Genomic DNA, 14,560 nt, shown 5'->3' with positions numbered 1-14,560 from the left:
CTAAAGACTCAGCATGCATATATCGTGAATAACAAGTCAAATATATCATAAAGTTTCATGCCATGTAAAGATATCATATCGTGAAGTGTAATGTGAAAATCGTGTCATGAATAATTATAAATACGTGCATAACTGAAAATCGTACGTAAAATGTTTGCTCAATAAAGCCCTGTCATGAAATAGCATATTAAAATTTTCTGTTGAGAATATGTTCTACGCAAGTGGCCCATAACATGAACTGAATCGTCTGATCAGACTAAGCCACAGTATACTGGGCGGTAGAGATCATCACAGCCCTTGGACTGGATATCCGTACCCATACAAGAATATGAACCGGACAATAGCCACCAGATGAAGTAATAATCCCATTAGGGATGGCAATGGGTAGGGTATGGGTTGGATTTGATACATCCATCTCCATACCCATTTATTAAATCCATCCCCATACTCATAGGGTATTGAATTTCATCCTCATCTCCATACTCATCGGATTATCGGATACCCATACCCTACCCAAATACCCTATTATCATATACAATTTAATTTTTTCAAATTTAAATTGTTTCAATGAAGTTATGAATATTTAAAAAAATTATTTAAATGAACAATAAGAAAAATTATTATTGATAAAAATTTGCAAAGTAAATTTTATAGAAAAAATAACCAAATATTAAAAATAGTTTATATTAGTTGAACAAAAGTACGCAATTTAACAAAAATATATTATTTTTCAATTTTTAAAGTCAAACATGGAATAAACTTACCAATGAAAAAGATGAGAAATTGAATTAAAATAAAAGAACGGTAAAACCTTGAAATGTAAGAGTGAAAGTGAAAAATTAAAACTCAAATTGAGGTTCTTGAGAATCAGTTAAAAGACCCCGAAATCAATCCTGTTTATAAACAGTGGTTTACATATCCTCATCTGGAAAGATCCAGAATTACCTTAAAGGCTTACGAGAAACAAAGCTCACATTTAGCTGCTTAAAGCCGAAGATTTGAAGATCTTCATTCACCTAAATTAAGGTTGTCTATTATAATAGATTTAAGGTTGTTTGAATTGGTATCAGAGCCATTGTAATTGAAGAAATTCTTCAGAAATTAATAAAAGTTATTCTTCTATTACGATCTTATTCTTTTATTCTGTAAGGAAGAAGGTAGTTATACCCAGGAGAAATCCTTAAGTCGGGTGCCATAAGGCCTGTAAAGCCAAAAGGTAAGGAAGGGTAAAGCCTTGACAGTATCTACCATATTCTTGAATGGATAAATTAATACGATCTTTTACGAAGAATAAATCTTCAAATAGTAATACTAAGAACAAAGAATTAATTATTTCTGAAAATTTCGAGAAAAATATTCAAAACTGGAAAATACCAGCATCTTCTAATATGAAGATCTATAGATCTAATGGATTTAATTTTAAATCCGACTATATTATTAAAACAATTGAAGAAGCGATTCCTTTAAAAGGAGGATACGACTCATTTAGTTTATTATCTCAAAAACTTGTTAATATTCACAAGCAAAATTACAAATTTATGCATTTGGGAATGATTCAAGTAGGTTTAAAACCTCTTACCAGATTAGGCCTAAATACTTCAGCTTTAATTTTGGTAAGAGACCAAAGGCATAATAAATTCGAGGATTCCTTATTAGGAATAGTAGAGTCCTCATTATGTGAAGGACCAATACATTTTAGTTGTTTCCTTAATTTTCCAATTTCTCTTTCTGATCCAAATATCATGAAAGCCCTCACTTTAAATATAAAAACTGAAGGTTTTGATATGATAGATGGAACAGAAAATGTTGTTCTATTATATAGAATTTGTTACAAGGTCATGAATTCAAAGATATCTAATTTTAGAATCAATACTAATCAAATTAGTTCAAAAAGAGGAGAAACTACTCTTTTTATAACTGATATTACTAAAAGTAATATTATGATTCCTAAAACAATTAATTGGAGTCAGGTTACTTTGCCAGAAATCTGGAAAATGGAAAGTATAGCCCCTTCTCTAAAAGAAGAATCTAGAAAACTAGAAAGTATAGTTCAATATATTGATGGAGATGTTGAAATAAAATTCTCATCTCAAAGACATCTACGAATTAAACTTCCTGAAGAAAGTAGAAATTCTACTTCTTCTATATCTGATTTTGAAAAAATTAGTATATCTGGTCTTCAAAAGACTAAAGATAATGTATCTCATCCAGAATATAAAGTGGATATTCCCGAATCTAGTACTTCTCGATTTCAACGAAGTTATTCTGTTAATAATAGAAAATCAAATTCCCCTACTTTTTCTGATATGAGATATAATGTTATGGTTATTAATAATGTAGAACCCGTAAAATCAGTAGACGTATAAGCCATGCATAATTCTAGATTTTTAAATTTAATTAACTTCATTGCATGATTATTTTTTTTATGCATTTATTTGAAGTTAATTATTTATTTATTCAGTTCAGTAGTTGATTTTCAGCATTACAGTTATTTCAGTGAGGCCGGACCGGAGTTGGAGTTTAGAGATAAATTTAAGATTTCAGAAAATATTTCCAGAATTTATTTTAGTTAGCAAGTAAGTTAATTTAAGTTAAAAAGGAGGTTTGAGGATTTATTTTAATTATTTGAGGTGAGTATAAAAATTAGTTCATTTAAGTTCTTAATTAAGGAATTAGTTCACTAAATTAATTAAAAGATTAGTGAGGCTTTTAAAGGTTAGTGATTTACTAAGTATTTAACATTCCCCTTCATTTTTAATTGCAAGAATCGGCCACCCCTTGGAGATGCAACAATTAATTGCCAACACATCACCCTTTGACCCTTTCTTGGTAATTAATTAGTAGGATAATCCCTCCCATTTGTTTAATACCATTTAATTAATTAGAAAGCTTATCCTAGTCTAAGTTTGCTTGGAGAATCGGTCAACATACTCTAGAACCACCCAAGAAGATTTGTTATCAAACAACAAAAATTCAAATTTTGAAAGTTGGAGACCAAGTCTTGCATTGTGTCCACTATATTTGCAACCATTCCCTCACTCCCATAACAACTCATTCACACTCCCTCCCCACCGAAATCCAGTCCATTTTCAGTAGAAAAAAACGTGAGCAACATCTAGGGAATAAGGGAGAAAACCGAGAACTAAAGAGAGCAAGAGAAGCCACTCCGTCTCCGTGCCGCGTCGTCGTCTCTTCATTTCGTTGTTCATTAAAACAAAACCAAGGCATGTCTATGTTCTTTTCCAAACCTCAATCAAGTCCTATAGTATTTTTATAGCATCTCATAGTCACGATTTTACAGCATGAAACCGATTTTTATTTGACAGCAACATCATTAAAAATTCTGTGCAGATTTTGTTCTTGTGCCCTTCACGTTTTCTGTTGGTTTGTGAGTTTCAGGGAATGGTTCGACTCCAGGCTTCCAAGGCTGCATCTAGGCATGTAGTAGGATGTATTAAGACCACTTTGGTCCAGTCTTTCAGCCCCCATGTGTGGCGGCCCGTGCTCCTGATTAACGTTTAATGACCAAACAACCAGGATTTATTAATGTAAACAGCGAAAGCGATTAAATTTTTTTTTTCTTTTTGGGCCTACAGAAATTTCGACATGACCTATTCGTAAATAGGACATCCCAAAAACAACACAACAATATTTATATAATCGAAATAAAGTCACAACATCAATTCACAAACCTATAGCCGCACTGGCCAGGACTAAACACATGCAGAGCCGGCAAGGCTCGATCACACCACTATCAATTCAAAACATCGTAAACATAACAGTACAGCTACACGGGGCATCTCCCCGGTAAATGTATGACTCCATAATATAGTGTATATATATATATCTGGGAAACTCTCAACCACGACTCGACGACTGGGCACCACTACCTGACGCTCCACCAGACGCGTCAAATCCTCCTGGATAACCTGCTATGGCATCAAAAACAACCACAGCATAAAAGAAACGAGGGGTCGGGCCCCAGTACGACGAACCAGTAATATTACGACAAATATAACTGACATGAAATAAAATCAAGTACAATGCGATGCGATGCAATGTAATGCAATGCGTGAAAGGTAACAACAAAATAATGGATACCAAAGCGGAGTCCAAATGAAACGCATCAGCAACAAGAACAGTGGCCACCCGTGCCAGGAATGCAGCAACGTAATAGCATGCCGCCGCTATCCATGCACGTAGCATCGAGGGTACGGGTGCGACCCGCTCAGCCCTCATGCAAGTCATCAGGAGTGCTAGTCCTATCACCCATTCCATCGATGAGATGTCAGGAGTGATCTAATCCTATCACTCACTCCATAGATGACGCAACATCGCAACAGATCAGTAATGCTAGCAATCAACGGAGTCAAGGCTCGAAATGCTATGCATCAACTCAAATAAATCCATGAATGCAATCAAGTATTCACAGAAGCACATAAAGCACGTCACAACTTATTACAAAGTACTTAACGTCATTTCACATCACTATAGACGTCATAATAAAACGGTTCATACGTACCTCAACGGACTTTAATTTACCACAAAATATCTTAAGGATTTCTCGCAGAATCCAATCCTGTGGAAAATAATACATTTCATATCAAGTCCCATTTATTTTTCCAATATTCACTAATTTAGCCTAAAATTCCAAAAATCCATAATTTAGGCTTTACAATTTCTAAAACTCATCGCAAAGTCAAATATAATGATTTATTTAACTTAAATCTCTCAATACCGGACAACTAGAACTTCCGAAAATTCGATCATATCGAATCTGAAATTTTTCGATATTTACTAGGAATTTCCAAAATGTTCATTTTTTTATTTCTAATGCTGTAAACACATCCCAATAACAATTTAACATTTCACAATTCATAAATCCCAAATTAATAGGCTAAATTCGAAATATTATCTAAATAAATTCCGAAAATTAGCTTAATACCTCCAATCGACACCGATATAGCACCTACAATCAATAATCCAATATATATTAGTTATTGGAACTCAATTGAATTAAAATGCCCAAAATTCGAAACCCTAAAATCGTAATTCTACCTCTGAAATTTCGAAAATTGCTTAAAGCTTCGAATTTAAGCTTCAAACAACATAACCCAAGCTTTCTTCCAACTTTTCCGGCGAAAACAGGCGGCGGTCTCCGACGGGTTTCCGAGAACCGTGAGTTTTCTGCGAAATTTAGGTATCAATGGATAGCTCTCGTCGAGAGGATTCCGAATATGTATTTACTTTATTTTTTGGACAAACAACGCGGCCACAATCGATGATCAAAGATTCGAAATTGAAAAATGAGAAAGGAGCTCGGCGGATGCAGATACGGGGAGAGAGAAGGAAACTTTGATAATTATCAATTCTTTTTTTTTAATTTATTTATTTAATCAAAATGGGCCGGGCTTGGGGAAAGTGTTTGGGCTTTGGGAAATAAACGGACTGGGCTCTCACATTCTCCCCTACCAATAAAAGATTTCGTCCTCGAAATCTAGCATACACAATATTTATACAAAAGTGATTTATAAACATTTACCACTGATAGTACATTGGGAAATCAGAATACATGGAATAATTTATTACATTTTCAAACAAATGAGGCCAATCCTGACGCATCTTAGCCTCTAATTCCCACGTAGCTTCTTCTCTCCCATGTCTACTCCATTGCACCATAACCAGTGGAATCGTCTTATTCCCGAGTTGCTTTTCTTTATGATCAAGAATTTTCACTGGATGCTAAACATAGCTAAGGGAGCTATCCAACTCTACCTCATCAGTCCTCAAGACATGAGAAGGATCCGGCTCGTACTTTCGCAGCATAGATACATGAAACACATCATGTATCACAGATAAACTCTGCGGCAAGTCTAAACGATAAGCCAACGTGCCAATCCTCTCAACAATCGCATATGGACCAATATAACGCGGAGCTAGCTTTCCTTTGCGCCCAAATCTCATAGTACCACGAAATGGTGATACTTTCAAGAAAACCTGATCGCCAACCTGAAATTCTAAAGGCCTACGCCTTTTATTAGCATAGCCGGCTTGACGATCTTGAGCTGCTTTCATTCTTTTCCTGATCATTTCAACCTTGTCTTTCATTTCTTGAATAAATTCTGGCATTGATAGCTGTCGTTCCCCTACGTCTTCCCAGCATATCGGAGATCTACATTTTCTACCATACAAGGCCTCAAATGGTGCCATTCCGATGGTTGCTTGGAAGCTATTGTTGTAAGAGAATTCAACAAGTGATAATGATTCCTGCCAACCACCCCTGAAATCCATCACGACTGCTCGCAACATGTCCTCGAGTGTCTGAATGGTCCTCTCAGACTGACCATCTGTCTGTGGGTGATAAGCAGTGCTCATTGCCAATTTTGAACCCAATGCTGATTGCAAACTACCCCAAAACTTCGAAGTAAACCTGGGATCACGATCTGATACTATGGTTACAGGCACACCATGCAATCTCACTACATGATCAATGTACATTTTTGCCATTTTCTTATAAGTACAAGTACGATCATAAGGAATAAAATGAGCTGATTTAGACAATCTATCCACAATCACCCAAATCGCATCACAACCACGATTTGAACGAGGCAGGTGTGTCACGAAATCCATAGCAATGTGCTCCCAATTCCACTGTGGCACTTCAAGACTATGTAACATACCACCAGGTCTCATTCTCTCAGCTTTAACCTGTTGGCACGTCAAACATCTAGCCACAAAGTCAGAAATCTCTTTCTTCATACCTTCCCACCAGTAATGAGATTTCAATATATGGTACATCTTTCTGATTCCAGGATGAACACTGTGCCGACTACAATGAGCTTCACGAAGTATAGATTCTTTCAAATCTATTAAATTCGGAACCACAAGTCTACCATTATAGCGCAGACATCCATCTGAAGCAACACTGAACTTGCCTGATTGACCTGTCTGAGTCAATTCTTTCAATCTGTGAACATGCGGATCAGTTCTCTGTGCTGCTTTGATTTTAGAAACAATTTGTGGTTCAACTTGAATAGATGAAACTATAAAGTAATCGCCCTTAGACTGATAAGTCCATCCTGAAGTTCCCAAATGCTCATGAACCTTTGAAATAGTCAAAGATGCCAACATTTTAGGCTGAACCTTTCTGCTCAGAGCATCTGCAACTTGATTCATTCGCCCTGGCTGGTACTGAATCTCACAATCAAAGTCCTTAAGCAGTTCCAACCATCGACGCTGTCTCATATTCAAGTCAGACTGTGAGAAAAGATACTTCAGACTCTTGTGATCAGAATAAATCACAAATTGTTCTCCGTACAGATAATGGCGCCATATTTTCAATGCAAACACAATGGCAGCTAACTCCAAGTCATGAACTGGATATTGAGTCTCATGTGGCTTCAACTGACGAGAAGCATACGCAATCACTCGTTCATGTTGCATCAAAACACAACCCAGTCCATTTAGAGAAGCATCTGTACAAACAACAAATCCACCTGAGCCTGAAGGCAAGGCTAGCACGGGAGATGTGGTCAACTTTTCTTTCAAAGTCCGGAAACTAGACTCACATTCTGCAGTCCACACAAAACGTCGATCTTTCTGTGTCAACTGGGTCATAGGCCTAGCTATTCTAGAAAATCCTTCAATGAAACGCCTATAATACCCAGCTAATCCCAAAAAGCTTCGAATTTCAGACACATTGGTTGGTTTAGGCCAATTGATAACAGCTTCGACTTTACTAGGATCAACAGATACTCCTTGTGCAGATATAACATGGCCTAAAAATAATACTCTGTCCAACCAGAACTCACACTTGGAAAATTTGGCATACAACTGCAATTCTCTGAGTGTTTGGAGAACTAGTGTCAAATGTTTTTCGTGCTCTTTCTTTGACTTGGAATAAATCAAGATATCATCAATAAAAACGATAACGAATTTATCTATGAATTCCCGGAATACACGATTCATTAAATCCATGAACACCGCTGGAGCATTAGTCAAACCAAACGGCACAACTAGGAATTCATAATGTCCATAACGTGTCCGAAACGCTGTCTTAGGAACATCTTCCTCTCGGACTCTGAGCTGATGATAGCCGGAACGAAGATCAATCTTGGAATACACAGAAGTACCCTGCAACTAATCAAACAAGTCGTCAATACGCGGCAGAGGATACTTATTCTTCACAGTAGCCCGGTTCAACTGCCGATAATCGACGCACATTCTCATCGTTCCGTCTTTCTTCTTTACAAACAATACTGGAGCTCCCCAAGGCGACGTACTTGGTCTGATATAGCCTTTCTCCAGTAAATCCTGAAGCTGTTCTTTGAGTTCTTTCAACTCTGTCGGAGCTAAACGATATGGTGCTCTAGATATAGGATTTGTCCCTAGCATCAATTCAATACTGAGATCTATTTCCCTTTGAGGCGGAAAACCTGGAATTTCATCAGGAAATACATCTGGAAAATCCTTGACAACGGGAATGTCTGAAACTTTCAATTGTTCTTCCCGTGTTGCATCAAGAGCATAGATCAAAAATCCTTCATTGCCGAGTGACAACAACCTGAACATTTCCATTGCAGATACTAATGGAATTCGAGACTGTGAATCATACCCGTAAAAGTTCCATTTGCTGCCATAATACGGTCTAAATCTGACAACTCCATGGAAACAATCCACAGTAGCTCGATAATTCGTCAATATATCCATACCGAGGATACAGTCGAAATCAGACATGGCTAACTTGATTATATTAGTTATCATAATATTATTCTCAAACCTAATCACACAATTTATAACTATCTCGCCAGACATCAAGTATACACCGGCAGGAGTAGCCACAGACACAGTATCCAACAACGGAATAATAGCAATCTCATGCTCATCAACAAATGTAGCAGATAAAAATGAATGAGATGCTCCAGTGTCTATCAATATACGCGCAGGATAATCGAAAACATAGCAAATACCTGCAATCACTCCGCCTGGTGCATCCTGAGCCTGGTCCTGAGTCAATGCATGTACTCGAGCCTGCTGCGGCACCGGAAATTGCTGCTGAGGAGGACCTCTAGGTGGTGGATAACCGGATTGCTGAAATGACTGGGTAGGAGCATATGGTCTAAAGACTGGTCCACGGGGAACTTGTCCAGACTGTTGTGGCTGAAATTGCTGTCTTTGTGCATTAGGGCATACTCTGGCAAAATGCCCAACTTGACCACAAACGTAACAAGATCCCTGTACTCCTACACATTGGGAACTAAAATGTCGACCACCACATCGGTCACAATGCACAGTGCTAGACGACCCAACCGAACCTCCTCCTCGTGCACTTCCTGAACTGGAAGAGCTGGATTGAGACTTCTTCTTGAATTGCTTTCCTTTTACCTTGTACCTCTGCTGTTTGGGTTGTTGGTATGACTGTACAGGCTGATATGGAGGTAAATCCACTGGCATTGACATACTACTACCAGATCCCTGAGAAACAGATGATGGACCTGGCTGTGGGTCTCCTCTGAGCAAACTTGCTTCAATTTTCCTCGCCTTTTCCACTGCTTGAATATACGTATTAGGCGATCCAGTCATTACCAAAGTATGAACAGTCCGGCAACCCATGCAGAAAACGTGATAGTTTAGCCTGATCATTCCTAGCAACATGTGGAACATAGGGCAAAAGAGCAGAAAACTGTGAAGCATATTCCACAACTGATTTGTTTCCCTGCACCAACTGATTGAACTCTTCTTCTTTAGCAGCATAATATGACGGTGGTGCATATTCTTGGGTAAAGTGAGCACGAAATGCATCCCAAGTAATAATTTCACCAGAGTCCTTCATTGCTTCCTCTGTGGCTTCCCACCAGAGTTGTGCTCGGTCTTTCAGTTGGTAGATGGCAAGCTTCAATTTAATATCTTGGGAATACTCCATCAAATTAAATAGATGATTTATGCTTTCAGCCAGCCTGCTGCTTTTTCTCCGTTCTCGTTGCCAAAGAATTTTGGAGGACGTAATTCTTGGAACTGCGAAATTATTAACTGCATTCCTCCAACTTTCTGTATCAGCTGTTCCACTTCTTGCTCAATCACTGCCTGTCTAGCTCCAGGTCTTTCAGGTCGAGGAGGTTCTTGATACACTTCTTCTTCAATGTTTTGAGCGACTTGTCCTCGAGGTCGACCACGTCTACCTCTAATGAGGTCAGCAAGTCCTCGAACATTTTGTGCCTCAGATTCTTGCGCTATTTCCTTCCCTTTTCTACCTCTACCTCCAGGTGCCATTCTACAAGACACGAGGATTAAATACACAGGCAGATAACAGGTAAAAGAAATTAATAGGCAATTTCTAAACTACATATCATGCCTAATCAGCTAATCGTCAGGCAAATTCAAAGAAATCACACCAAATAATTCAAATAAGAGCAAATAGTCAAACACATGCACAATCATGTTATTTGTGTCTAGACTCAAGTGCCCTAGACTCTAATTCGAGCATATCCCAGTTACGCTCTGATACCAACTGTGGCGGCCCGTGCTCCTGATTAACGTTTAATGACCAAACAACCAGGATTTATTAATGTAAACAGCGAAAGAGATTAAATTTTTTTTTTCTTTTTGGGCCTACAGAAATTTCGACATGACCTATTCGTAAATAGGACATCCCAAAAACAACACAACAATATTTATATACTCGAAATAAAGTCACAACATCAATTCACAAACCTATAGCCGCACTGGCCAGGACTAAACACATGCAGAGCCGGCAAGGCTCGATCACACCACTATCAATTCAAAACATCGTAAACATAACAGTACAGCTACACGGGGCATCTCCCCGGTAAATGTATGACTCCATAATATAGTGTATATATATATATCTGGGAAACTCTCAACCACGACTCGACGACTGGGCACCACTACCTGACGCTCCACCAGACGCGTCAAATCCTCCTGGATAACCTGCTATGGCATCAAAAACAACCACAGCATAAAAGAAACGAGGGGTCGGGCCCCAGTACGACGAACCAGTAATATTACGACAAATATAACTGACATGAAATAAAATCAAGTACAATGCGATGCGATGCAATGTAATGCAATGCGTGAAAGGTAACAACAAAATAATGGATACCAAAGCGGAGTCCAAATGAAACGCATCAGCAACAAGAACAGTGGCCACCCGTGCCAGGAATGCAGCAACGTAATAGCATGCCGCCGCTATCCATGCACGTAGCATCGAGGGTACGGGTGCGACCCGCTCAGCCCTCATGCAAGTCATCAGGAGTGCTAGTCCTATCACCCATTCCATCGATGAGATGTCAGGAGTGATCTAATCCTATCACTCACTCCATAGATGACGCAACATCGCAACAGATCAGTAATGCTAGCAATCAACGGAGTCAAGGCTCGAAATGCTATGCATCAACTCAAATAAATCCATGAATGCAATCAAGTATTCACAGAAGCACATAAAGCACGTCACAACTTATTACAAAGTACTTAACGTCATTTCACATCACTATAGACGTCATAATAAAACGGTTCATACGTACCTCAACGGACTTTAATTTACCACAAAACATCTTAAGGATTTCTCGCAGAATCCAATCCTGTGGCAAATAATACATTTCATATCAAGTCCCATTTATTTTTCCAATATTCACTAATTTAGCCTAAAATTCCAAAAATCCATAATTTAGGCTTTACAATTTCTAAAACTCATCGCAAAGTCAAATATAATGATTTATTTAACTTAAATCTCTCAATACCGGACAACTAGAACTTCCGAAAATTCGATCATATCGAATCTGAAATTTTTCGATATTTACTAGGAATTTCCAAAATGTTCATTTTTTTATTTCTAATGCTGTAAACACATCCCAATAACAATTTAACATTTCACAATTCATAAATCCCAAATTAATAGGCTAAATTCGAAATATTATCTAAATAAATTCCGAAAATTAGCTTAATACCTCCAATCGACACCGATATAGCACCTACAATCAATAATCCAATATATATTAGTTATTGGAACTCAATTGAATTAAAATGCCTAAAATTCGAAACCCTAAAATCGTAATTCTACCTCTGAAATTTCGAAAATTGCTTAAAGCTTCGAATTTAAGCTTCAAACAACATAACCCAAGCTTTCTTCCAACTTTTCCGGCGAAAACAGGCGGCGGTCTCCGACGGGTTTCCGAGAACCGTGAGTTTTCTGCGAAATTTAGGTATCAATGGATAGCTCTCGTCGAGAGGATTCCGAATATGTATTTACTTTATTTTTTGGACAAACAACGCGGCCACAATCGATGATCAAAGATTCGAAATTGAAAAATGAGAAAGGAGCTCGGCGGATGCAGATACGGGGAGAGAGAAGGAAACTTTGATAATTATCAATTCTTTTTTTTTAATTTATTTATTTAATCAAAATGGGCCGGGCTTGGGGAAAGTGTTTGGGCTTTGGGAAATAAACGGACTGGGCTCTCACACCATGATGCCTAGAAATCGAGATAACAGCAGCTCCCTCTTGCTGCCATTTTTGCTCTTCGAAAATTTCAGTTTTGCTGTCATGGGAAGAGATCTGATCTTGGCTGCCCCAGGGGCCTATAGCCATAGTTAGATCACTTCCCTAGCATGTCTAAGACGTGATTAAGTCACCCTTTTGGTGGCTTGGTCCATGGCTCCTCGGTTTTAAATAAAAACATGACAGCAGCCCCTCCCCTTTCTTGGCCCCTTCATTTTGACAGCACTTGTGTTTCGGTTTTGGGTTGGCTTGGTGTGGATCTGGCTTGGCCTTGTGCCCTTAGCTACGGTTCATACCACACCCCAAGATGTCTAGGTCGTGCCATGGTCCATTAATGGCCACTGGAACGACGCAAGATAACCCACGAAACAAGAACAGCCCACACTCCCCTTCTCGGCCCTTCATTGTACAGCACATGCATTTCGGTTTTGGGTTGCTTGGTGTGAATCTTGGTTGGCCTATGGCCCATAGCCACGGTTCATACCATGCCCCTACATGTCTAGATCGTGCCATGGTCAACCAAATGGCCACTGGAACAACGCAAGACATCGATCAAAGCAAGACACTACACTTGCACAGCTGCTGGAAATTACAGCAACTTGCTGTGTCGATTAGGAGGCTTGTTTGAGTTCTTGGTTGGCTTTTAGCCTATGGCCTTGGACTGGACAGTGCCCCATTGAGTTAGGAAGGTCATGTTTTCGACCGTTCGTGATTCGGATCATTTTTGAGGTCGTTCGAGAATTTACGGTGCGATGTGCCAAATTGACTCTCGAAAGAGCGTTTCATGTTTTGGCCTCCATTTCACCTAGATTTCGACCCTCAAAATTTTAGGAGCATAAATTCATAATTTTAAACGTATTTTAATCATGACGTCACGTTGGTTCAGTGTTGGTTCGGGTTGGTTTAAAGTCATGATTAAATACGAAGTCGTTAGACGTAGTTGTCGCATTTTAGAAATTTAATTGCATAAATTTGCCTAAGAAAAATCCATTGCATATTTTCATGGCATTTTTAGGTTGCAACGAGCCTGGGGATGATCCATTCCAGTTGGTAAAATTTCAGGATATTTTCATTATCGTCAGTTAATTATTTTACGTGCATGAAAACAGAAAAATGATTATTTTTGAGATTTATGCGATATGGCTTGTGGTTCATTCACTATGTGGGAGCATTATTATTATTTATACGGTCGCCAGTGACCGCTCAGTTCAGGTTGGTACCATCGGGTCTTCAGTGACCGCTCAGTTCAGGTTGGTACCATCGGGTCTTCAGTGACCGCCAGCTCAGTTCCAGGCTCCCCGGTAGTCAGTTACCGATCAGTTCAGCTTAGTGCAGTGGCCACAGGCGTAAAACATAATCTCAACAGAAAAGTTTTATCAATTATTTCAGTGCAGGCTCCAAGGAGCAATTATTTTCACTGTGATTATCAGTTCAGCATGCACGTATTATAATTGCTCAGTACAGATTATTTTCAGCATGTCACATGGCATGATATTTTATCCCATGCATATTTTACTCCAGATTTTTACTCGTTACCTGCGATATATGCATGCTGAGTCTTTAGACTCACTAGACTTGATTGTTGTAGGTACTGATGAGGTCAGGGCCGAGGGCGGGGACCAGTGAGCCAGCTTGGGTCGGCAGTAGTGGCACCCGAGGACCTCAGTGAAGCGGTGTTTATTTTATTCCGCAAACAAATTTTTTATCAGTCATTGGATATTTTTTTTTTAAATTGTTATTGTTGGCAAACAATTATTTTCTTCCGCTGCAACCTTTTTGAAACATTGAACTTGATTCACCAGTTGATTTTATGAATGAGGACCATTTAAGTTCTTTTAAAAAGAAAATTTTTAATTTTCCGCAAATTTTAAAGCAAGAAGTTTTAGGGCCTTTACAATTGGTATCAGAGCGGTGGTTCTGTATAGGGTTTCACTACTACTGACTGCGAGAAGCTCACGATGTCACGTCTTCGGTCTGTAAGTTTTCAGTTCAGCATTTTGTTCAGCAATTATTTAAAGCATGAATTTATTTTGTCAGCATGCTTCC

At 38.6% G+C, this 14,560-nt stretch overlaps 1 protein-coding gene across 3 annotated transcripts; it reads right to left on the bottom strand.

Moving 5' to 3' along the window:
• Positions 1-3,533: 3,533 nt before the first annotated feature.
• LOC140811902 (uncharacterized) lies at positions 3,534-9,597 on the bottom strand. Of its 3 annotated transcripts, none has more exons than XR_012113568.1 (3): positions 5,059-5,643; positions 4,523-4,969; positions 3,534-3,932 (listed from the first exon to the last, which is right to left on the bottom strand). XR_012113568.1 is itself a non-coding variant. In XM_073170028.1 (2 exons), the coding sequence occupies exons 1-2, from the start codon at positions 9,580-9,582 to the stop codon at positions 3,859-3,861; spliced, it is 684 nt and encodes a 227-aa protein (XP_073026129.1). In that variant the 5' UTR covers positions 9,583-9,597; the 3' UTR covers positions 3,556-3,858. The 3 variants fall into 3 exon arrangements, 1 of the variants encoding a protein (XP_073026129.1); XR_012113567.1 differs by having other exon boundaries at positions 3,534-3,929; positions 5,059-5,642; XM_073170028.1 differs by lacking the exons at positions 4,523-4,969; positions 5,059-5,643 and adding an exon at positions 8,970-9,597 and having other exon boundaries at positions 3,556-3,929.
• Between the last annotated feature and the right edge of the window lie 4,963 nt (positions 9,598-14,560).

The sequence above is a fragment of the Primulina eburnea genome, chromosome 1 (assembly GCF_022965805.1).
Source record: "Primulina eburnea isolate SZY01 chromosome 1, ASM2296580v1, whole genome shotgun sequence".
Taxonomy (NCBI): Eukaryota; Viridiplantae; Streptophyta; class Magnoliopsida; order Lamiales; family Gesneriaceae; genus Primulina; species Primulina eburnea.
The sequence above is the reverse complement of the archived record's forward strand: the minus strand, read 5'-3'. Positions and strand labels throughout refer to the sequence as shown.